Source organism: Schistocerca cancellata, chromosome 8 (assembly GCF_023864275.1).
Source record: "Schistocerca cancellata isolate TAMUIC-IGC-003103 chromosome 8, iqSchCanc2.1, whole genome shotgun sequence".
In the NCBI taxonomy this organism is placed as follows: Eukaryota; Metazoa; Arthropoda; class Insecta; order Orthoptera; family Acrididae; genus Schistocerca; species Schistocerca cancellata.
In genome coordinates this window covers 527,979,216-528,005,534 of record NC_064633.1, presented here as the reverse complement: position 1 = coordinate 528,005,534, position 26,319 = coordinate 527,979,216, and the positions used below count along the sequence as shown (strand labels likewise).

General features: G+C 44.1%; 1 protein-coding gene across 1 annotated transcript in view; it reads left to right on the top strand.

The window, feature by feature from the left end:
• The first annotated feature begins 12,194 nt into the window (after positions 1 to 12,194).
• The window catches only part of LOC126094435 (apoptosis inhibitor 5), a 100,103-nt gene continuing 85,978 nt past the window's right edge, over positions 12,195 to 26,319 (top strand). Inside the window, exons 1-2 of the mRNA XM_049908802.1 lie at positions 12,195 to 12,459; positions 14,309 to 14,470. Of these exons, the coding sequence (XP_049764759.1) occupies positions 12,385 to 12,459; positions 14,309 to 14,470 (237 nt within the window). The 5' untranslated portion in view covers positions 12,195 to 12,384. The remainder of the gene's footprint in view (positions 12,460 to 14,308; positions 14,471 to 26,319) is intronic.

The following is a 26,319-nucleotide window of genomic DNA, read 5'->3' as shown; positions in this document are numbered from 1 at the left end:
GTGTGATCATGTGATGTATCTGACCCCAGGAATGTGTCAATAAAGTTTCCCCTTCCTGGGACAATGAATTCACGGTGTTCTTATTTCAATTTCCAGGAGTGTATTAGATTGTAGCAGCATACTCTTGCTGACTTTTTTTCTTAATTTATATAGCTGAAAGAGAACTCGTGCAAGTTTGTTAGCTAAGTAATTTATATGTCCATCCCAAGATTGTCTTTTATCAACCATAATTCCAAGTAATTTTACACTCGGACCGCAGAGACAGGTACCTTAGTGTCCAGTAATGACTGGTGTGTAGAATGATTGAATTTCGAACTTAAAAAGAAAAATATGAGGCATTGTTGAAGAAAAATCGTCGACCGGAGATGAAATACGAGGGGAAGTGGATTTCTCAATGTAATCTTAACGAAAGGTTAGTGTCTTGACGCATCTAAAGATTTTGGCTGCTGAGTGCTTCTTCTCACCGAGTACAAATAACCGACGCACTTCAGCTGGGTCAGAAGTACATCAATTTCTGCTTGAGATTCACAATAACCACGCAATTGCCCGTCGTCATCAATGCTGAACTCTTTCAGATTTTCTCTCATTAGTCTCTCGAATGCTGAACACATAATTAGAGACGAGCAAACGAAAAACAATGCACAGGACACAAACACAGTACAATACACGATTTAAACGCAAGGAACGCAAAACACATTTCAACGAATGGTGCAGAGCACAGCGCTACCCTGTCACAACCTCTCGAAAGTTCACAAAAGTCGAATAGTCGATATACGGTTTCTATCGTTTTCGATGTAGCGTGTATACGTCATAATGACCTCACATCGTATCCAAGTCCGGTGAACTTAGCATCCTCCGCGCGTCGGCGCCAGCGGCGGGCGACGGTGGGCGGAACGCGGCGTCCCGGCGACGGCGGCGGCGGCGGCGGCTGGCCCTGCGACGGATGACGGCGGCTCGGCGGTCGCGCAGCGCAGGCCGCTCGAACTCAGGCAACGGGCAGTGGGCTGGCGTCCGGCTTAACGTGGCTCAGTAGCTTGGGCTGCATCGATGCAGCGCGCGTCCTGTATGTGTTTATTGGCGCAACCACAGTCCTCACGGAGCAAACGTGGCGGCGAGTTGGCGCATTCCGTGCGCGAAGTGCACCGCGTCTTGCCGGAGAAGAATTTAACGTAGCGACAAAGTCACTATTGGAATGGATCCGCACTTCCGACACCAGTTGTACAGGATTGGTGGTTGGGAAGGCGGTGGGCGTTATGGAATGGATAGGATAAAATTTAGACAAAGACCATTTATTGACGAAAGCATGTTAAAAAGGGGTCACATAGCCAGGCCTAAGGAGGCGAGGGTGAGCCAGAGTGTAGAGTTTGGCGAAACATAGTTCGTGAAGCTAACAAAAGTTGGCGTCTGCCAATCGGGTCTGTTCGAGTGGCATGTTGGCTGCGAAAACTAAGTCCCCGGCGCCGCAGTACTGGGAGAAGCGGGAGATGTTCACTGCTACAGGGCGCTCATCCCAGAGAGCGAGAAGACGAGAGAGCAGGCCTAGCGCCAGGCGGCTGGGTATATTTGATGCACCGTGTGGCTTCCTCCACCCTGATTGGTCGGGATCGAGAAAACCGTGCGGGTGACATAGAATTTTCCAGAGCGTCGCCTGCTAAGCGACGCCTGGGACAGCGTAACCTCGTCAGCAGGTGAGGGAGGCGTGTGACCGAGGTGCCCTTCCTCGGTGCTGGCTTCCTGTTGCTAAACCGTGGGACGAAAGAATTTACAGGCAGCTAACACTGCCGGCCGTGGCTTGGCCGTAATGGAAAAATGAAGTTAGTATTTGAAAGCTCATATAATAAAGTAAAATTCCCTACTGTCTGGCTCATCCTTAACACTCCTCCACCTTCTGTGGGAGCGAAGAATGTATGTGAATTCGCTCAATGTAATTATTATTTAAATGTAAACAATTTTAGTTTGCAAAACACAGTAGATGTTATTTGACTATTAATGGTTCTCACAGAGGACGGTACGAGCCTTAACCTATGGGAGAGTACAGAGACTCTAAAGACCTCCTAGGGGTCACAAAGAGACTTACACACGTCAACAATATTATGTGTATACAATAACCTATATAAAACATCAAAACATCATAAAACATCAAAGCAAAATTACATTAACGAAACACATGGATGAAACATATGAGAATAAAACATGATGGCTTGAATGAGGCAAACATGCCAAGTGTGTTTGTTGTTAGGATGAAGTAAAAGTGTCTTTTTTGCTTAAACAAGTTGAAAATGTAAACATATCACCACTGATGTCACACTCAAGGATTCGTGGAGCGAGGCGACGTGTCGTATTGTCCTCAGCGGGCAGTGTGCTGGCTGCCGGCAGGTAGGGGGCGTGGCTGTGGCCAGGCCTGTGCACTGGAACTCAGTGCAGTGGGGTATGAGGGGAGGTCCACACATTTCAAACACATTTAAAAAGGAAGTTATCACTAAGGGAAAACTTCACTACGCTATACTAGTTTTTCCATATTAGTTGATATCACAATTGCACTCTTAAAACTAAGGTAGGGCACATGCCTGATAGGGTTCTCTGCTATAGTTCAATTCTTTTATCTTGGCGGTTCGCTCATGCCCGCCCAGACGCAGGAGATTGCTACGTTGCCAGTTGTACACGCCAATCAAACTTACGTTTAGGGGGGGAGCGCGCAGTTTATGAAGTAAAGCCACCATGGCCGCATTAACGCTTTCGCTGCTACAGAGACGTGCTCCCCGCATTCCGCGCTGTGCACGATTTTGTCAGCACTGTACTGCTCGCCAATGCAGCCACATGGTTTTCCGACTGCTTTGACACACTTATCATTTGATTTCACAAAAACTTTTTGGTCCAAAAATTTGATTTTTACACATCTTCTTGACTGATACCTTCCCCCCATAAATGACTTAATTTTGTTTCGATGTTCAACGCAGTTGTTGTACAGCATTAAATGTAGTAAACCATTGCACGAAATTTTGAAGAGTTTGCAGAGGTAAAAGTCCATAGCGTATACTTTCCGTAGGGTCGATTTTAGTTGCCATTAGAAATTTCAAAAAATTACATTCGAACGAATAAAATTCATGAAGTAAGACATTCGATATTGTTTTTAAATAAAGAAAATATTAAGCACCAGACAAGGTTTGAACTCAGAATCTTTCGCTTATCAGCCATACACTTTAACCATTGCCCCCTATTTGCGGCATTTATATTCATCACTGTTCATTATGAATTCCATAAATCGCTAGTCAAAACCAGAAGTTTTTGTGCATCATTGTGTTGTGCTCATCGATCTTTCCCATTCAGTAACGTTATACCCTTTTTGTGACATTAATATTTGTCACTTCTCACTTTGAAGCACATACATACGATCATCAGGCGCAGGAGCCCAAGAACATGTGAAGAGAGTGTAGAATACAGACAGTGCAGTAAACAGCCTCGGTAAGCTTTATATCCCTCTCGCTCTTAAACCTTACACTTGCTTCCTGCGCCACGCACGTGCGCACTGCATGTGGCATTTGACACTCGCAGATGTCTCAGCTACCATGTGCTGCTCTGAGGTAACGTGGTCCTGAAGTTATCTGCCACGCTCCGTTCTGACTTAAGGCCTGGCCAGACAGAATACGGCCTGGCTGTCCGGCCTGTGGCCTTGAACCACAGCCAGCAGGCTGCACTGTTGAATCGCTCGTTATTGTATGGCAGCAGTCACACAAAGTGCGGCTCTGGCCTACCAGCATGCGGCCTGCCGCACCGGCCGCCGCTGGGTTGTCACAGATTATAGATTCGCCGCAAGCCGGAGCGGCTGCTTGCCTCTGTTGGCGCACTCAGCTGCTCTGTGGTCACACTGGAAGCAGCGGCGTGAGGCGGTTTTTGTCTTGCAGCTCGTAGTGCATGCATCATGGACACAGAAAGACTTATAGAGGAGGTGAGACAATACAGCTCTTTGTATGATACACGCGATCCTGATTTGGAGGTAGAATACTTTTGCCCTCGCTATACTCTTGATAGAAAGCTGAATTCTCAGAAATAGTATTGTCACTGTAACGTCCATAATTTCCAATATCAACTACTGTAAACTCGTAGTATGGATCACCAATCGCCAGGAGAACCAGCAAAAAGAACTGTTTGTAATGAAGAAGAACTGGGATCCACTATCCTTCAGGCATTTTAACCTGATATGCTTTCCGTCTATGCTTCCAAGGCAGTTCAGAATCCCCCTAAGTTCTAGAAATCCTTCTTCAGAATTCTTCCACATCTCTTTTGTAGGAGTAGGTAAATACTTGGGTTGTAGAATAGTCCATATTGCCTGGCACACTTGTTTCACAATTTCTGAGACTGTTGAACGTCCTAACGGAAAAGAAAAAGCTTTGGTCTGGTGACTGTCGCCTGTAGTCAAGTATCTAGAAAAGACTAAAATAAATTATGACGATAGAACGAACAGATAAGTTAACTACCAAAGATACGTTTGTTTAAATTCAATGGAAATGTTATGAATACAATGAAACAAAACAATCTATTAAGTAGAAAGTTCTCTCTAGTGGGACATACGGAACTAGATGTTACTATCGTTTGCTGTATTCGTAAACACTGCAGATAAATTTATCACTCCACTCATAACTACGTTGTGGGATAGCACTTTCTTACGCAGAATCTTTCATATGATACAGCAAAACTGAAATGAAATAAATTATATGACTTCTGTTTGAAGCACAAAGAGGCCACAAATCGTAAAACGTACCTCAAACAAATGGCTAGTCTGTGCCTTGTATCGATTGGCTTTCTCCAGTTCGTTGTGCACTTCTCAGTGCTACCTTTTTATCAGGCGATGCAGTTCCTCGAAACATTCACGCGACATACGAAATTATTTGAAGAACCTATCTTCGTCAGACTCTAGATCAATACACAGACGATGGTATTCTCCTAAGCTTTCTCTCTTGCTATTAATGTCGTGCACCCACTTCTTCGAGCCATTTCGTATCGCTAGTGCGAGCTACTCATTTCTGCAATTAAAAAAAAAAAAAAAAACTCGCACAAAGATAACGTGTCCCGCCTGAAGCTTCCAAATCGTCTAACGCCAAGACAATCGCACTACGCATGCAAGGTTAATAATGGGGTTCGGCCCTTTCCACAGTGTAACAGCTGACGCATCAAGAGTCGCTGCAGCCGGCCGGCCGTTGCCGGTGTGGCGTCCCTGGCTGCTGACTGGCCCGGCCTTCCGCTGCGGCGTCCGTCGCAGCGGCAGGCCCGATTCTCTCTGGCCACGCCTTTAGAGCGAGATTCGGCCTTGCAGCCAGCTGCCGCCCTAACGTGGCGTAGCCCTGAAGTCATCTGTAGCGTTCCGCTCTATCGTAGCCGCCACGCTGACTCCCGCCGCATTACTAGTGCTACCACGATATTAACGCTTCATTCCTATGAACACAATTTCCAGTCACGGACATAACCTTTCATGCCACTATAGCTTTCTCACTTAGTATTCGCGCCCCTTATGTTTTTTATACCTGGAAGCTCATTCGCGATTCCCTTGTCAACCGATTTGCCTGCTTTATCTAATATATCAGTTGATCATCTCTTAACGTCAACTAATGAATTGTTAAAACATGAAAAAGAACAAATTTCTTATGATCGCCTGTTAGTACACTTAAATGAATGGCAAACAGCCACTGAACTACATACCACATTATACCCAGCGCCACAGTAAGCCCAGTCACCGCTACTAAAGTGCACGTCATTTACGACGGCGGCCGAGTTTAGGTTCGTTCTGCGCATCTGACATCACAAAACACAGTCAGACAATGAACAGAGAACGCCGTTGCCAGAGCTCGACTGCAGTGCAGAGCACGGACGAGTGTCTTCAGTTTTAGAAACGTTCAGTCATAAATAAAGCAATTGGACAAAAGCAATGTCTTGATAGCAGAATTTCTTTTATAGAAAGTTTGGAAAAAGCATTCTTTATACCAATTGCTTCATATTCTATGAATTAATTAAACCAAACAAGCAGTAAGCCTCCTAATTCAGGCAAGGAAAGGTGTTTGTATCATTCTCACTGACCGCTTTTTCGCAATAAAGAACAGCGGTAATTGTTTATTTCCTATTATACTTCGACAAAACGTGAGTAATTCATAGTCATACCAACAGTTTTTGTCGGTATTTTGCGTCATATTTTAAAATCCTTCAGGAAGTCTATTTCCATAATGGTCAGATACAGCATTAGTAGTGTCATTTAAATATGTGGGCATAACGTTGCAAAACGATATGGAGCGGAACAAGTAAGTGAGGATTGTGATAGGGAAGGCACATGGTCGACTTGGGCCATGGGACAATTTTTGGAAAGTGTGGTTCACCTACAAAGCAGACTGCGTATAGGACACTAGTGCAACCTGTTCTTGAGTACTCCTCGAGTGCATGGGATTTGTACCAGGTCAGACTAAAGGTAGACATCGAAACAATCTAGAGGTGGGCTGGATGTGTTACCAGTAGGTTTGAACAACATACAAGTATTATGGAGTTGCTTTGGGAACTGAAATTGGAATGCCTGGAGGAAAGGCAATGTTCGTTTTGAGGAACACTATTGACAAAATAAAAAACAGGCATTTGAAGCTGACTACTGAACAATTCTACTACTGCTGCCAACATACATTGCACATATAAAGACCACAAAGATATGGTATGAGACATTAGAGCAAGTACAGAGGCATATAGATAGTCGTTTCTCCCTCACACTCTCTGTGAGTGGAACAGGAAAGGAAACGACTAGTTGCGGTACAGGGTATCCTCCACCACGCACTGTTAGTAGGCTACATATATTGATTTATTTATTTAATTTTGGTTTTGTGACATCTTGTGCAGATACAGGACAAATAAATAAAAAACATGGGGAAGGTAAAAATTACACACACACACACACACACACACAGATATATATATATATATATATATATATATATATATATATATATATATATATATATTGTGATAGGGAAGGCACATATATATATATATATATATATATATATATATATATATATATACATACTAACAGAATTTACCACAGGTGATTTCTTTGGATAAGTTTGATTTAAATGCAATACTAACTAGTGAGATGGAAGCATCTATGAAGGAGATGGAAAGGCAATGGGAATTGATGAGATTCCTGTGGAACTGTTAAAGTCACTAGAGAAAGAAAGGAAAAGGAAGTGGGCTGAATGGTGTAATCAAATATACATGACAGGAAAATGACCAAAGGACTTTGCAGAAAGTATCTTAACACCTATACAGGGTGTTACAAAAAGGTATGGCCAAACTTTCAGGAAACATTCCTCATGCACAAATAAAGAAAAGATGTTATGTGGACATGTGTCCGGAAACGCTTGATTTCCATGTTAGAGCTCATTTTAGTTTCGTCAGTATGTACTATACTTCCTCGATTCACCGCCAGTTGGCCCAATTGAAGGAAGGTAATGTTGACCTCGGTGCTTGTGTTGACATGCGACTCATTGCTCTACAGTACTAGCATCAAGCACATCAGTACATAGCATCAATAGGTTAGTGTTCATCACGAACGTGGTTTTGCAGTCAGTGCAATGTTTACAAAAGCGGAGTTGGCAGATGCCCATTTGATGTATGGATTAGCACGGGGCAATAGCCGTGGCGCGGTACGTTTGTATCGATACAGATTTCCAGAACGAAGGTGTCCCGACAGGAAGACGATCGAAGCAATTGTTCGGCGTCTTAGGGAGCACAGAACATTCCAGCCTATGACTCGCGACTGGGGAAAACCTAGAACGACGAGGACACCTGCAATGGACGAGGCAATTCTTCGTGCAGTTCACGATAACCCTAATGTCAGCGTCAGAGAAGTTGCTGCTGTACAAGGTAACGTTAACCACGCCACTGTATGGAGAGTGCTACGGGAGAACCAGTTGTTTCCATACCATGTACAGCGTGTGCAAGCACTATCAGCAGCTGATTGGCCTCCATGGGTGCACTTCTGCGAATGGTTCATCCAACAATGTGTCAATACTCATTTCGGTGCAAATGTTCTCTTTACGGATGAGGCTTCATTCCAACGTGATCAAGTTGTAAATTTTCACAATCAACATGTGTGGGCCAACGAGATTCCGCACGCAATTGTGCAATCACGTCATCAACACAGATTTTCTGTGAACGTTTGGGCAGGCATTGTTGGTGATGTCTTGATTGGGTCCCATGTTCTTCTACCTACGCTCAATGGAGCACGTTATCATGATTTCATATGGCATACTCCACCTGTGCTGCTAGAACACGTGCCTTTACAAGTACGACACAACATGTGGTTCGTGCACGATGGGAACTCCTGTACATTGCAGTCGAAGTGTTCGTACACTTCTCAACAACAGATTCGGCGACCGATGGATTGGTAGAGTCGGACCTATTCCATGGCCTCCACGCTCTCCTGACCTCAACCCTCTTGACTTTCATTTATGGGGGAATTTGAAAGCTCTTGTCTACGCAACCCCGGTACCAAAAGTAGAGATTCTTCGTGCTTGTATTGTGGACGGCTTTGATACAATACGCCATTCTCCAGGGCTGCATCAGCCCATCAGGGATTCCATGCGACGGAGGGTGGATGCATGTATCCTCGCTAAGGGACGACATTTTGAACATTTCCTGTAACAAAGTCTTTGAAGTCACGCTGGTACGTTCTGTTGCTGTGTGTTTCCATTCCATGATTAATGTGATTTGAAGACAAGTAATAAAATGAGCTCTAACATGGAAAGTAAGCGTTTCCGGAGACATGTCCACTTAACATATTTTCTTTTTTTGTGTGTGAGGAATGTTTCCTGAAAGTTTGGCCGTACCTTTTTGTAACACCCCGTAGAAAAGAAAAAGAACAACAAAAAGTATGAGGAACATAGAACAGTGAGTCTGATATTGCATGCAGCCAAAGTCTTGCTGAGGGTGCTCAACAGAAGACTACATGGAGAGCCAAATTGCATAATAGGAGATGAACAATTTGGTTTCAGGCGAGGAGTGGGAACTAGAGATGCCATTGGGCTACTGGGAGTGATAAGGGAGAGGTACGTGGAGCAGAAAATGAAGGTGTATGTTGTGTTCATTGATCTTGAGAAGGCTTTTGACTGTGTCAGATGGGACAAATTGATGGAAATCCTAAGGAAACATGGAGTTGACTGGAGGGATAGGCGGCTAATTAGAAATTTGTATTTGAACCAGAGAGCAAGAATAAGAACAGGAGGTGTGATAAGTGAAGAAATTGAACTGGGAAGAGGTTGTTGTTTATCACCAGCAGTGTTCAATATCTATCTGGAGGAAATTGTTAATGGAAATTTTGATGGAATTAGAGGAGTTTGTATAGGAAGTCAGAGAGTGGAGTGTATAAGATTTGCAGGCGACATGGTTGTGATGGCAGAGAGTGCAAGAGAGATGGAACAATTGTTAGATGATCTAAACACAAAATTAGGAGAATATGGAATGAAGATTAACAAGAAGAGAACGAAAAGCATAGCAGTTGGAGGAAAGGGGAGAAATGCCATATAAATATAGGGGGAGAGGAAATAGAGCAAGTGAATAACTTTAATTACTTGGGAAGTGTAATAATGGATGATATGCATTGCCCAACAGAAATTAGGAAAAGAATTGCAGTGGCAAAAGAAGGATTAAAGAGGAAACAGTAATTAGTTTGTGCACCACTAAACAAAGATCTGAGGAAAATACTTGTCAAATGTCACATCTGGAGCCTTGCACTGTACGGTGTGGAGATCTGGACGTTGAGGAAGGAAGTGAAAGAAGATTGGAGACACTGGAGATGTGGATATGGAGGAGAATGGAAAAAGTGAAATGGGAAGACCGAGTAAGGGATGAAGAAGTATTAAGACGAGTTGGAGAAGAAAGAAACATGCTGAAAGTCATCAGAAAGAGAAAACAGAATTAGATTGGACATTATTTGAGGAGGGACTGTTTATTGAAGGAAGGAACAGAAGGAATGGTGGAGGGGAAAAGGGGAAGAGGAAGAAGAAGATATCAAATGATGGACAATATCAAAGGAGACAAATATTCAGAAATGAAAAGATTGGCTATGGACAGACAAAAGTGGAAGAGGCTTAATCCACGACAACACCTGCCTTAAGGCAGACTACCACACTACTACTACTACTGCTACTACTACTACATTCAAATTATTGTGCACACACACACACACACACACACACACACACAGATACATATATATATGCAGGTATACAGAAATATATATATATAACAGAATTTATCAGAAGTTTGAGGTACATGCAAGTGACTTTATTAATACAGTATCATACATACAATTACTGTGATTTATCACAAACATGATTGCTACATTAAATCTGATAATTTTATATTATAAGACTCCACTTAATCGGTAAGGAATTCGTTTATAGAGTAGAAGCTGTAATTCACTAGAAATGAATTACTATTTTTTGAACAATATTTCTTCCTTTGATAATCTGATGTTGAAAGGAAGGTGATTATAGAATTGCATATTTCTATAAAGAGCACCTTTCTGAAAGGTTGGTGTGCTGGCATGGGACATGTGGATGTTATTGCCATTTCACTGCGCACAGAGCTAGTTTGCTGATATCCATTGGAGGTTCCTAAATATTCACTTATAAAGACTATAGTTTCAAATACGTGAAGGCATAGAATGTTCAGTATCTGTAATTTCAGGAAAAGAGGGCGACATGAATTCTGTGGTTCTTTACATTGCAGATGATTCTGATTGCTCGTTTTTGGGTCTGAATATTGATTGTCCACAAGTTGCATTCCCCTAAGTATTATTCCATATCTAACTGCTGATTTGAAATATACATGATATGCCTGTAATACTGTTTCTCTGTCACAACTTGTTTTAAGTATCCATAACATGTAACAGATTGATGACAGTTTAGCTGTAACAACTTCAATATGTGTGTTCCATTTTAGTTCATTCTGTACATATAGTCCTAGGAATTTCACGTCCTCGACTAACTGTAAACTTTTGTCAGTTATTATCAGTGAGTGGTCATTTTGTTGCTTAGGGTGGGATATATGAAGGTTCATAGCTACCGGTTTTTTGGTGTTTGTGATAAGTTTATTTCATTCAAACCAGTGTGTGAGGTCCAGCAATGATGTGTCTGTAGATGTTTGAAGGTCATTTTGGTTTAATCATGTAATCAAAATACTGGTGTTATCAACAAATAAACTTTCTGCTTGGCATGAGCAATTTCATTCGGTTCATCTACATCCAAAAGAAAAAGGATTGGACCTAATGTCGACCCTTGTGCCACACTATATTTCATTGTAGCTTTTTCTGATGTATATTTGTTGTTTCTGTAATGTTTCTAGTTAAGAAAACCTTTTTTGTTGGTTAGTAAGATATGATTTAACTCACTCATTTGTAACACCTCTAATTCCCTTTCTTTCCTATTTAGATAATAGGACAGTGTGATCTATAACATCCGATGCTTTGGATAGCTGAAAGAAGATTCCAGTGGCCATTTCCTTTTCATCTATAGCTTTCAGGATAGCATGCAGGAATTCGTAGACTGCTGTGATTGTGGATCTTGAGTGCCTGAAGCCATGCTGATGATTTTACAGCAAAGAATTTTTGTTGATAAATTCTAGCAATCTATTGTATAGATGTATATGTGGATATAGTACTCTGGAGTTCTTATGTTTACCTCCGTGCCCTCATTAAGGGAGTGAACGTCTCACGAAAAGTCTGAACAACAGCTCTCGAACACACTGACCAGTACTTCCAATCCGAAAGTTATGAAAACTCATTTAGAGAATACGAAGTTAAGAAAAACATTACTTATTCACCAGGGATTAACTAAATAACGCATCATAAGTTTGAATCAAAATTGCTCCAGTAAAACCTAGGATTGTGAAACACAGGCAAAGAATTGTTAGCTTGTGTAATAATCACTAAGTTTCTCCTAACACTCATGGTCAACTCAGTTAAAGTGAAACGTTTAAGGATTTGTTGCGTGAAATATATATTTTGTGTTTCAGCTTTCTATTTTTATTTGTTTGGCCCCTTTCGCTAGTCAATAATGTTACTAGTATCAAATAATGCAATGTTTTAAAAGTGAGATTAGTGCACTAGCAGAGATCACTACTTAAATCGATAGTAGATTTGGATCTTTGCCATCGGATGTCTGTGTTCGTGTTTTCCCTCTAAATGTGGAGAAACGGTGTGCTGTGGGCTGATGCTGAGCAATTCACGGTGTTTGTTTACGCAAGTGTAGCTGTGTTCGTGTAGGGCGGCCTCAGTTTATTATTTTCTACGAAACTTGATTATTTCGGAAGAAAAATAATTTACAACGTAAATTTGGTGTATGCTGAAGTGCAATGGCTACTGATAGCATAGAAAAACTTTATAAAAATTTTGGTATTTTGGCAGACGCTAAAGAGAAGATTGGAGAGGTGAGAGCGACGTTTATAAACCATAGCAGGGATTTAAAGGTTTCAAGAAGTGCATTGATACTTTCTTAAACGTGCAATAGGTGTAGTGTTCTCAAAAGATATGCATGCGCCGAAGTAATTGGAATTCCTGAAATTTGTTGTTTGATAACTCATTCTCCATTCAAGTTCCCGTTTTTTTACCTCCATTGCACTCCGTATGTATGTAGCTATAAGCGGATTCAATGTTCAGAGCGTTTAACCTTTGCGGTCGTATAATACTGTTATTACCAAATATTCCACATTAAGAATGCCACTGGTTGTGTTCCAGTCATTAAATTGCAGCAGGTCACTGAATGAAACATAAACAGTATTATAGTAGTAGTATAATTTGTTTCCCAGATCATTTAACAAAAGATATTTTCGACTGAAGTTTGTAGAATTTAAAAGCCAGCCACAGCTACAGTTTTGCATTTGTCGTATAACCATTTTCGATCTGTATGATCATCAGATTTGCCTGTCTTGACACCACTAGCTTATAATGAGACAAATTTTAAACATTGTTTAGTTGTGCTCTTCACTGTGTCCGTCGCATTTCATCCTTAGTTGGGATAAGACGTTGACTAAGAAGTATGTGAGAAGTATGTAGTTTAACTAGACCTGCTGTATCTTTTTTATTTGTTGGGTAAAACACTTTACTTTGAGGCCAGCATCTACTGTAGATATAGGTGTATGGTAGTAAAAAATTAAATGTTATTTTAAAGTGATGCTCATGGGTAAGGAGTATTTTTTTCTCTTGTTGATTGGCTTATGTCGTACGCTGACGAAATCGTTAAAGAGAAACAGTATGGTTAAGGGGTGAAGAAATGAAACATGCATGGTAGCTGGTGAAACTATATTGCGGTAGGCCAATATGAGAAATGTGAGCTTATGTTTTTGTGTACATGTTACTGATCTGGAGCCATTAGGTAAAAGTAATTGTAGCTATCACATTGAAAAGCTCATTAAAGACAACATGTTATAAACATTGTCAGAAATGCTGATAGAAGTCTTTTATAAACATAAGGAAATGTGTTCAACATGATAGTTTGTAAGTTTATTTGCCACAGGATGTTGCTTTTGCATAAGACCCTTCCCCCATCATAATAGCATTAAGTGTCCTCAGATTTATGTTTTCTTCTGCACATTAAAGTTTGTATCTCCTCATTTCTGCAATTGACAGTTGGTTCATACATGCACTGAAAGTTTTTCAGTTTTTTCTATAGTAAGATATTTTACTAATTACTCTTCATTTATGGGTTACCATAAAGGGAACAGATACCTATACTTATTCAGTCCCTTATTCAAATTTTCAAGTCTGCAGTCACACACAGTGCAACTTTGATGCAGTTTTGGCACATGAAAAGACAAGGTTTCAATACTTGTTATAATGTGGACAAAGGTGATTTTCGAAATGTTTCTCCAGTCATTTCTTTCTGTTTTGTTCTCACATTTATCCGTGTATGCCTTTTCTCATTAGAGTGATCATTATGTTTTTTAAGATCTTGTAGGTCTTTCAGATTGTCATCTTTGAAACACTGTTAAATAATCTCTGTGTTCCTCTTTGGCACATAATTACATAGATATACTCGGTCCTACAGCTAGCTGTTATTTTGTTGCAGAGTGCATTCTTGTGGAATTTTCTTCAGAATATTGTATGATATGTAAGGTTTCAACAAAGCCATGTAAGTTCATGAGAAGCATTTAATTATCGCTGTTTTGTCTTTCCGTTTAGTACCATTTGAAGAGCTTTAAAAAACTTGTAATTGTATGTAAACTTTTGTTTTTAGTTTCTATAACTGTTCAGTTTCATGACTTTCTACAACACTTTCAGCATGAAAATGAATACCTTGAAATCCTAAAAGCAGTCAAAGGTTCGCCAAAGGAAAAAAGATTGGCCTCACAGTTCATTGCAAGATTTTTCAAGCACTTCCCAGCCCTAGCTGACAAAGCAATTGAAGCACAGCTTGATTTGTGCGAAGATGAAGACATTGCTGTAAGTATACCTAATCAATCATCTGCATAGATGGAGAAAAAAAGAGCTAAAGTTTCGTATTGGATCCCATCCTGAAACCTTGGTTGTGATGACAGACTGTTCCGTTGTGCAACCTGAGGTCTAGGTTAGTTTGGAAGGTGACAATTTGGTTGTAAGCTGGCGAAGTCAGTGAATGTGAAAACAAAATCTGACTGTGGTAACAAACTGACCAGCAGCAAATCCTAATGTTTATGTCTGTGTCATATCGAAAACTGCAACTGGGGTCCAATACATAACTTTTACCATAATTCAGTACCATTTTATTAATTATTGGGGTCAATGGAAGGGTCCTATTCCACCCATGATGTAATAAGGTTGTGGCATGTGTTTGTAGATGTCGTGTTGTTGTTTTTGATGGTGTCCTCTGGTGGTGGATGCTGACATGCTGAATTTAATATGTGGTATTAGGTTCATTTGAGTTTTGGTTGTCATCATGCTAATGTGGTTTTGAGTTTTTGGTAGTTGGTGTGGTTGTGTTCAGCATTTTTGATGGGTTGGATTAGTTTGGTGCTTGTTGTGTGGAAAGAAGTCAAATTTTTCTAATGCTTTTTTTTTGTTTTTGTTAGGTTTGGATATGTCAGTGAAGTTTGTGTGTGTGTGTCAATACACTCTGAGATGGGTAATAATATCATATCTGTCATACGGTTTCTGCAGATGTTCGGTCTTGTTGCTGAATAAGTTAGGTGTCACATTTGTGGAAAGCCCCCCTGCGGGTCCGGGGATTAGAATAGGCCCGAGGTATTCCTGCCTGTCGTAAGAGGCGACTAAAAGGAGTCCATCCCCCTCATGGGGGTAGTTAGCGCCTGCGTCCAGAGACGGACGGTTCCACGACCTATAATTGTGGTCTTTTTGGTTTTTCACTTCTCGTTTCTTCCTTCCTTTGGTTGGTTCCTTTCTTTGTTCTTCTCCACCTCACTGTCTTCCTTACTCTTTTCCTTGACTTCTTCTCCTTGCCTTCTCATTGCCTTCTTTTCCTTGCCTTCTCATTGCCTTCTTTTCCTTGCCTTCTCATTGCCTTCTTTTCCTTGCCTTCTCATTGCCTTCTTTTCCTTGCCTTCTCATTGCCTTCTTTTCCTTGCCTTCTCATTGCCTTCTTTTCCTTGCCTTCTCATTGCCTTCGTTTCCTTGCCTTCTCATTGCCTTCTTTTCCTTGCCTTCTCATTGCCTTCTTTTCCTTGCCTTCTCATTGCCTTCTTTTCCTTGCCTTCTCATTGCCTTCTTCTCCTTGCCTTCTCTGGTCTCCGCCTCAGCGTTTGAGACAGTCTGTCCTCTTTCTGCCTCTCTCTCTTTTTCCTCTTCTTCCTTCCTCCCTGTGCGTGCCTGAAGGCCGACCCACGCGTTCGCACGCGTAGCCGGTGATGGGGTAACGCGTAATTCCCCGCCCTGGGTAGACATGTAAGGCACGCGCGTACCCCCTGGTAAAGGCCAGGCCCGGGGAGGGGTGATTGCCTGAGCTGATACCTTCTGACCATGCCGATTGGTCCCTCCGTCTGTTTCTCGGGAGGTGTGACCTGGGGTGTAAACATTCACCTAAGGCGGGAGTGCCCTCTGAGAGGGTCCCCACAAGGAAGGAGCGCGCCATCGGAGACGCTGGCAATCATGGGGGATTCCTCCGCAATGGATTCTACTCCATCTCTCTCGACTTCTGCCCAAAAACGGAAACGTGACCAGCCACCAGTGACAAAAGTACTACCGCCTGCCCCACAGTTCCTCGTCGTTTCTCGATCTTAGGACGGAAAGGATTTTTCCTCTGTCAACCCTTTCGTTATCCAGAAGGGCGTAGATGCCATAGCCGGATCTGTCAAATCTTGTACCAGGTTGCGTAACGGTACCTAAAAACTGCTTCGGGCCACACTCCTGTACACGTTCCCTGTCCGGGTGGAGGCCCACCGAACTTTGAATTCGTCTCGTGGTGTAGTCTATACTAGCTCCCTCGACGGATTGACTGACGAGGAGATTCAATCTTTCCTCGCTGAGCAGGGCGTGACGGCTGTCCATAGGGTCATGAAAAAGGTCAACAATGACCTTGTACCGACCCGGACACTTTTCTTGACCTTTGATAGTGTTAAGCTGCCATCGCGCATCAAGGCGGGCTACGAGGTTATTTCTGTTCGCCCCTATGTCCCGACACCTACGCGCTGCTACCAGTGTCAGCGTTTCAATCACACTCGACAGTCTTGTTCCAATGCGGCTAAATGTGTCACTTGTGGCAGGGATGCCCATGAGGGTGACTGTCCACCTCCGTCTCCTCGTTGTGTGAACTGTCAGGGCGACCATGCCGCATCCTCCCGCGACTGTCCTGTCTATAAGGAAGAACGCTGTATCCAAGAAATTCGGGTCAAAGAGAAAGTGTCCACCTCGGCTGCTCGCAAGCTATTGGCTAGTAGGAAGCCCGTGCTGCTCCCAGCGGGGAAATACAGTACTGTCCTCGCCTCTCCTTGGACTACCAGGGAGGTAGCAACCCAGACATGCGATCTGACCTTCAGCACCACGGTCGTCCGTTCGGCCAGTGCTAAGATCGCACAGTCGACGTCTCCTCTTCCTCCCATCACTCCACAGACACCAGCCCCTTCATCAGCTTCTGCTAAGACGAAGACCCCGAAGTCAGATGCACGGGCCTTCAAGAAGGAACCATCCCGTGCAGACTTCCTACGTACCTCGACCTCCCAGCCTTCGACCAGTACTTCCACCAAACGTCCCTCCAAAAAGGCTCATAGGAAGCACAGTTCTCCTTCTCCGCCACGGCGCATTTCTTCTCCTGCGCCACCCAGTGGTTTCCGCCCCAGGCCGTCATCCGTTTCGCCTGGCTGCACCGCTGGTAGCCGTACATCTGGCCGTTCACCGGCGGAGGAAGCTCCCCCTCCCGGCCATCCTCCCGAGATGGCCGATGAACCTATAGACCCAATGGATGATGACTGTCCGCCTACTGATAGCGGCGGCAGTGCTCGCTCGAAGCCAGGCCCTCAGCGGCCTTCGAGGTGACCCCTTCTTTCATCTTCCTTTTCTTACGATGGCACTTATTCACTGGAATATTCGCTCCAACCGAGAGGACTTGAAGTTGCTGCTCCGCTTGCACCGTCCGCTCGTCGTAGCCCTCCAGGAAACGAAGCTACGCCCATGCGATCAAATTGCCTTGGCACACTACACCTCTGTGCGTTTTGACCTACCCCCTGTGGTAGGTATCCCAGCTCATGGAGGGGTTATGTTGCTGGTCCGGGATGATATTTACTACGATCCCATCACGTTGCACGCCGGCCTGCAGGCAGTTGCCATCCGCATTACTCTCCCCACTTTTACGTTTTCCTTTTGTACCGTTTACACTCCATCGTCATCTGCCGTTACCAGGGCAGACATGATGCAACTTATTGCTCAGCTACCTGCACCATTTTTGTTAACTGGAGACTTCAATGCCCACCATCCCATTTGGGGCTCTCCAGCATCCTGCCCCGAGAGGCTCCTTGTTAGCAGACCTTTTCAACCAGCTCAATCTTGTCTGCCTCAATACTGGCGCCCCTACTTTTCTTTCGGACACATCTCACACTTATTACCATTTAGACCTCTCTATATGTACTCCCCAACTTGCACGCCGGTTTGAGTGGTATGCACTTTCTGATACATATTCGAGCGACCACTTCCCGTGTGTTATCCATCTCCTGCAGCATACCCCCTCTCCGTGCTCCTCTAGTTGGACCATCTCCAAGGCAGACTGGGGGCTCTTCTCTTCCAGGGCGACCTTTCAGGATCAAACCTTCACAAGCTGAGATCGTCGGGTCGCACACCTCACGGAAGTCATTCTCGCTGCTGCTGAATATTCCATCCCTCACCCTACTTCTTCTCCACGTCGCGTACCGGTCCCCTGGTGGACCGTAGCATGTAGAGACACTTTACGTGCTCGTCAACGTGCTTTACGCACATTTAAACGCCACCCTACAGTGGCGAATTGTATCAATTATAAACGATTACGTGCTCAGTGTCGTCGTATTATCAAAGAAAGCAAGAAAGCCAGCTGGGCTGCGTTCACAAGCACCTTCAACAGTTTTACTCCTCCTTCTGTTGTCTGGGGTAGCCTGCGCCGGCTATCTGGCACTAAGGTCCACTCACCAGTTTCTGGCTTGAAGGTCGCGAATGACGTCCTTGTGGCCCCTGAGGCTGTCTCCAATGCCTTCGGCCACTTTTTCGCAGAGGTTTCGAGCTCCGCTCATTACCACCCTGCCTTCCTCCCCCGCAAACAGGCAGAGGAGGCTAGGCCACCTAACTTCCGCTCCTCGAATTGTGAAAGTTATAATGCCCCATTCACCATGCGGGAACTCGAAAACGCACTTGGCCGATCACGGTCCTCTGCTCCAGGGCCTGATTCTATTCATATTCAGATGCTGAAGAACCTTTCTCCTGCGGGTAAAGGTTTTCTTCTTCGTACATACAATCGCATCTGGATTAAGGGACATGTTCCCGCATGCTGGCGCGAGTCTATTGTTGTCCCGATTCCTAAGCCGGGGAAGGACAAGCACTTGCCTTCCAGTTATCGACCTATCTCACTTACCAGCTGTGTCTGTAAAGTGATGGAGTGAATGGTTAACTCTCGATTGGTTTGGCTGCTCGAGTCTCGACGCCTACTTACCAATGTACAATGTGGATTTCGTAGGCGCCGCTCTGCTGTTGACCATCTGGTTACCTTGTCGACCTTCATTATGAATAACTACTTGCGGAAGCGCCCGACCGCGGCTGTGTTCTTTGATTTGGAGAAGGCTTACGACACCTGTTGGAGGGCGGGCATTCTCCGCACCATGCATACATGGGGCCTTCGCGGTCGCCTCCCTCTTTTTATTCGTTCCTTTTTAATGGATCGACAGTTCAGGGTACGTGTGGGTTCTGTCCTGCCCGACACCTTTCGCCAGGAGAATGGGGTGCCACAGGGCTCAGTTTTGAGCGTCGCTCTCTTCGCCATCGCGATCAATCCAATAATGGATTGCCTCCCAGCTGATGTATCAGGCTCCCTTTTCGTGGACGATTTTACCATCTATTGCAGCGCGCAGTGTACACGTGTCCTGGAGCGCTGTCTTCAGTGTTCTCTTGACCGTCTTTCCTCCTGGAGTGTCGCCAATGGCTTCCGTTTTTCTGCCGAGAAGACGGTCTGTATTAACTTCTGGCGCTACAAAGAGTTTCTCCCACCATCCTTACGACTCGGTCCCGTTGCTCTCCCAATCGTGGAGACAACCAAATTTTTAGGCCTTACATTTGACAGGAAACTTAGCTGGTCTCCACATATGTCATATTTGGCCGCCCGTTGTACCCGTTCTTTAAACATCCTCCGTGTTCTCAGTGGTATGTCGTGGGGAGCGGATCGAACCGTCCTACTTAGTCTATATCGGTCGATCGTCCACTCCAAGCTGGATTATGGGAGCTTCGTATACTCCTCTGCACGGCCATCCATCTTAAGCCGCCTCAACTCCATACAACATCGGGGTTTACGACTTGCGATCGGAGCCTTTTATACTAGTCCCGTAGAGAGTCTTCATGCTGATGCTGGCGAATTGCCGCTCACCTACCGGCGCGATATACTGCTTTGTCGGTATGCCTGTCGGCTACTGTCAATGCCCGACCATCCGTCTTATCGTTCCTTTTTTGACGACTCTCTCGACCGTCAATACGGGTTGTATGTCTCTGCCCTGCTACCCCCTGGAGTTCGCTTTCGTCGCCTCCTTCAACACCTTAATTTTTCACTCCCTGCAACCTTTCGAGTGGGCGAGAGCCACACGCCACCTTGGCTCCAGGCTCAGGTCCGCGTTCACCTTGACCTCAGCTTGCTCCCAAAAGAGGTTACCCCCGGTTCGGTCTACCACTCCCGTTTTTTGGAACTTCGTTCGAAGTTCATCAACATGACTTTCATTTATACAGATGGCTCTAAGACCAATGACGGGGTCGGGTGTTCCTTTATTGTCGGGGCACAAAGTTTCAAATACCGGCTCCATGGCCATTGTTCGGTCTTCACAGCTGAGCTCTTTGCCCTCTACCAGGCTGTTCTTTACATCTGCCGCCACCGACATTCTGCTTGTGTCATCTGCTCCGACTCCCTGAGCGCCATCCAGAGCCTCAGTGATCCGTACCCGGTTCACCCTTTCGTACACCGGATCCAACGCTCTCTTCAGCAGCTGGTGGACGTCGGTTCTCCGGTTAGCTTTATGTGGGTTCCTGGCCATGTCGGTATCCCTGGGATCGAAGCTGCAGATGGCGCGGCCAAGGCTGCGGTCCTCCAGCCTCGGACAGCTTCTTGTTGTGTCCCTTCGTCCGATTTTAGCAGAGTCATTTGTCGACGCATTTTATCGCTGTGGCATGCCGATTGGGCTGCACTTACAGACAACAAGCTTCGGGCCTTAAAACCTCTTCCCGTGGCTTGGACGTCCTCCTCACGCCCTTCTCGGCGGGAGGAGGTAGTTTTGGCCCGGTTAAGGATTGGACACTGCCGGTTCAGCCATCGCCATCTGCTGACGGCTGCGCCGGCGCCGTTCTGCCCATGTGGGCACTTGCTGACGGTTCGACACATTTTGATGTCCTGTCCAGATTTTAACACACTGCGTCTAGATCTTAACCTGCCAAGTACTTTCGATGCCATTTTAGCGGATGACCCACGAGCAGCTGCTCGTGTTCTTCGTTTTATCAATTTGACAAACCTCTCTAAGGACATTTGATGATGCTGTTTTTTAATCCTATGCCTGTCAGTCTGTCTTTTATCGTGTTTTCCCTTTTAGTTGTTGTTGTCAACTTGTGCCTCGCGGTGCATTCTTAGAGTAGTCAGGGCGCTAATGACCATTGAAGTTGTGCGCCCTAAAAAAAAAAAAAAAAAAAAAAAAAAAAAAAAAAATTTGTGGAAAGAACATGAGGTTGACGATAGTTCCGGCAGCTTGAGCCAGGGACATGTATATGTGGTGTTGTCAAGGCGCATGGGTGGGGGGTGGCCAACAGGTGATATTGCCCGAGGCTTTTGTCGGTAAATAATTTTTGTTTTGGTTTTATTCTACAGTAATTGTGATGTTTTATGTGTTATATGTTTGCAATAGGTTGGTTACATTTTAATTAGTGTAGTGAATATGGGGTATTAGGGTTTTTGATTCCACCTTTCAGAGTCATAGTTGTTGATTTTTTGGTACCAGTAGCTGTGATTGAGGTATATAGGTCGAGGGAAATCTTAGATTCCACTTTTTGGGGTTGTAGATGTTAGGTCTTTTTTAGTGGTAGCTGCATTTGGTCAACAAAAAGTGTCAGCTTCCTGTGGTTTTGTTGGTGTAGTGGAATGCTGTTAGTTAAATATTTTTGTGTTATATGTTTTGGGATGGTGCAGTGTTCTTTTGTTTATTTAGTGTGTCCCCACCTAAACCCACAATTTTCTGCTGTTGTCCTTTTAGATTCATTGTATTTTTGGAGTGAGATGTTACTGTGTCATTTTTATTTTTTTTCTTGTTTGTTGACATATGTATGTAGTGATGGTAATGTCATCACTTTACATATGCTGGAAGTAGCCATTTCAGTCATATTGATGACTTGATGGGTCAAAGCAGATGGGTGTAATGGGACGCTTCTGTAATGCGATTTATTCTTTATCTGATTGGTAAGGTGCCAACATAGTGGGATACAAAGAAATGACATTAACCTTTAGCGTTGTTTAGTATGTGTAGAATGCAGTATCGCCTGTCAGCTTTGACCCATGACATCATCGAGGAGGAGGTCGTTCTATTTAAAGTGCAACCAGTATGGTGACCATGGCATCACTCACTACATAGGCAAACACGCGTGAATAATTCTAGAAATATTTAATTGCAGAAATACAATGAAACGAACAGAACAACCACAAGTATTTGATGAAATGCTGTAGATAAGCAACCAAAATATATTACCTTCTGTATTATCCCAACAGAAACATTTTAAAAAATGGTAGTTCTGAATGAAATTTGGAAAGATATTTTTAAATATATATTTTTATAATGTATTGTGAAAGACATTTTAATTTTAACAGATGTATTCATATTTTTTGAAAGATAAGCTGATGTGAATAGATATGATATTTTTAAACCCACACCTATAAAAGAGATGATTAAAATGTAAATTTTGTTTTCTGTGGTTGTAAATTATCTCTGGATATGCTTTGCCATGGATGTTACAAGTACTGTTACTGTTGTACAGTCAATTTCTGCCACTGCTACCATAAATTAATCTGGGCTGCAGCAGACTTGCTTTTGATCTTCACTTTGACATAATTAGAACAAAAATCACACGCTAGACATTCTTTGGTGAACTTAATACTAGCACTGAATTTCATGAGTTTTATTTTGTAATTCCTGTATCAGTATACTGCTTTCAGTGTCTGGCTGGCAAATTCAATATAATTTTATCCATATTTTGCAGCTTCAAATGTGACTGTACTCAATACACTTGAGGTATGAATTAAAAAAACGCCTTCAGTCACAATTTTGTGTATTGAGTGCTGCTCCACTAGGACTGATGTTGTTAAGCAGCACCTACATGGAGCCATCCACAAGGTGCAGGCAGTCATGGGGTCTCTCCCATGGCTTCCATTTTTCGGCCGCTAAGTCGTGTGTTGTGCGCTTCTGTTGGTGTCATACCGTTCATCCGGAACCAGAACTTTACCTTCATGATGATCCACTCACTGTAGTGGAGCCATATCGATTCTTAGGACTGGTTTGTGATGCTCTAGTGATTTGGCTACCTCAGCTTAAGTGGAAGTGCTGGCAGCACCTCAATGCCCTCCGCTGATTGAGCAACACCAACTGGGGTGCAGCTCTGCAAATTCCTTGTTCAATCCCACCTTGACTATGGGAGTCTGGTTTATGGTTCGGCGGCGCTCTCAGTGTTGCATGTACTCGAGCCAGTGCACACCACTGCAGGGTTCGCCTAGCTACGGGAGCTTTTAGAACGAGTCCGGTGACCAGTGTCCTGGTGGAGGCCGGAGTCCCTCCATTGCAGATCAGATGTGCACAACTGCTCACCAGTTACGTTGCACACATTCGTAGTTCTCCTGAGCATCCGAATTACCATCTCCTTTTTCCATCCGCAGCAGTTCGTCTCCTGCATTGGCGGCCCAGGTCATGGCTAACGCTTGTGGTTCACATGCGATCTCTTCTGTCTGAACTGGAGTCCTTCCCTTTACCACCTCCCATCCAGGTCCGTCCGCATACACCTCCATGGTGTACACCTAGCCGCAGATTCGTCTGGCCCTTTTGCATGGCCGTAAGGACTCAGTTACTCCTGCCGCTCTCCACTATCACTTCCTCTCGATTCTTGACATGTTCCATGGCTCTGAAGTGATTTACACTGACGGCTTGATGGCTGATGGTCATGTTGGCTTCGCCAACGTCCACAGAGGCCATTTTGAAGAGCATTCCTTGCCCGATGGCTGCAGTGTATTCACTGCAGAGCTGGTGGCCGTCTCTCGTGCACTTCAGTATACCCGTTTATGCTCCGGGTAATTGTTTCTTCTGTGTACTGACTCATTCAGCAGCCTACAAGCTATCGACCAGTGCTACCCTCGCCAACCTTTCGTAGCGTCCATCCAGGAGTCTGTCTATGCCCTGGACCGGTCCCGTCATTCAGTGGTGTTTGTGTGGACCTCAGGACACGTCGGCATCCCAAGCAACACGATTGCTGACAGGCTGGCCAAACAGGCTACGCGGAAACTGCTTCTGGAGATGGGCATCTCTGAACCTGATCTGTGTTCTGACTTACACCATAGGGTTTTTCGGCTTCGGGAGACGGAATGGCATAACAGTACACACAACAAACTACGTGTCGTTAAGGAGACTATGAATCTGTGGAAGACTTCCGTGCAGGCCTCTCGCAGGAAATCAGCTGTCGTCTGGCAGCTCCGCATTGGCCACATTTGGGCGACCCACGGTTATCTCCTGCACTGTGAAGACCCGCCTCAGTGTCGGTGCGGTGCCCGGTTTGACTGCCCAGTGACGCAATCTTGGGTTACCCGACTTGTTGCCGCTAATTTTATCTGAAAACGCCTCATTGGTTGATTTAGTGGTACATTTTATTCATGAGGGTGGGTTTTATCATTTGATCTAAGTTTTTGCACATGTCCCTTGTCCCTCTGTGTCCTCCACCCTATTGCTTCTAGGGTGGAGGGTTTAATACGTTGCATAGTGGCTGGCTTCTCCTTTTCTATTCTCATGGTCAGTCAGCCATGGTAATCTGCTTTGTTAATTTTAATCTCCCACCCCCATGAACCATGGACCTTGCCGTTGGTGGGGAGGCTTGCGTGCCTCAGCGATACAGATAGCCGTACCGTAGGTACAACCACAACGGAGGGGTATCTGTTGAGAGGCCAGACAAACGTGTGGTTCCTGAAGAGGGGCAGCAGCCTTTTCAGTAGTTGCAAGGGCAACAGTCTGGGTGATTGACTGATCTGGCCTTGTAACAATAACCAAAACGGCCTTGCTGTGCTGTTACTGCGAATGGCTGAAAGCAAGGGGAAACTACGGCCGTAATTTTTCTCGAGGGCATGCAGCTTTACTGTATGATTAAATGATGATGGCGTCCTCTTGGGTAAAATATTCCGGAAGTAAAATAGTCCCCCATTCGGATCTCCGGGCGGGGACTACTCAAGAGGATGTCGTTATCAGGAGAAAGAAAACTGGCGTTCTACGGATCGGAGCGTGGAATGTCAGATCCCTTAATCGGGCAGGTGGGTTAGATAATTTAAAAAGGGAAATGGATAGGTTAAGGTTAGATATAGTGGGAATTAGTGAAGTTCGGTGGCAAGAGGAACAAGACTACTGGTCAGGTGACTACAGGGTTATAAACACAAAGCAAATAGGGGTGCAGGTGTAGGTTTAATAATGAATAGGAAAATAAGAATGCGGGTAAGCTACTACAAACAGCATAGTTGAACGCATTATTGTGGCCAAGATAGATACGAAGCCCACACCTACTACAGTAGTACAAGTTTATATGCCAACTAGCTCTGCAGATGACGAAGAATTTGAAGAAATGTATGATGAAATAAAAGAAATTATTCAGATAGTGAAGGAAGAAGAAAATTTAATAGTGATGGGTGACTGGAATTCGAGTGTAGGAAAAGGGAGAGAAGGAAACGTAGTAGGTGAATATGGATTGGGGCTAAGAAATGAAAGAGGAAGCCGCCTGGTAGAATTTTGCACAGAGCACAACTTAATCATAGCTAACACTTGGTTTAAGAATCATGATAGAAGGTTGTATACATGGAAGAACCCTGGAGATACTAAAAGGTATCAGATAGATTATATAATGGTAGGACAGAGATTTAGGAACCAGGTTTTAAATTGTAAGACATTTCCAGGGGCAGATGTGGACTCTGACCACAATCTATTGGTTATGACCTGTAGATTAAAACTGAAGAAACTGCAAAAAGGTGGGAATTTAAGGAGATGGGACTTGGATAAACTGAAAGAACCAGAGGTTGTACAGAGTTTCAGGGAGAGCATAAGGGAACAATTGACAGGAATGGGGGAAAGAAATACAGTAGAAGAAGAATGGGTAGCTTTGAGGGATGAAGTAGTGAAGGCAGCAGAGGATAAAGTAGGTAAAAAGACGAGGGCTAGTAGAAATCCTTGGGTAACAGAAGAAATATTGAATTTAATTGATGAAAGGAGAAAATATAAAAATGCAGTAAATGAAGCAGGCAAAAACGAATACAAACGTCTCAAAAATGAGATCGACAGGAAGTGCAAAATGGCTAAGCAGGGATGGCTAGAGGTCAAATGTAGGGATGTAGAGGCTTATCTCACTAGGGGTAAGATAGATACTGCCTACAGGAA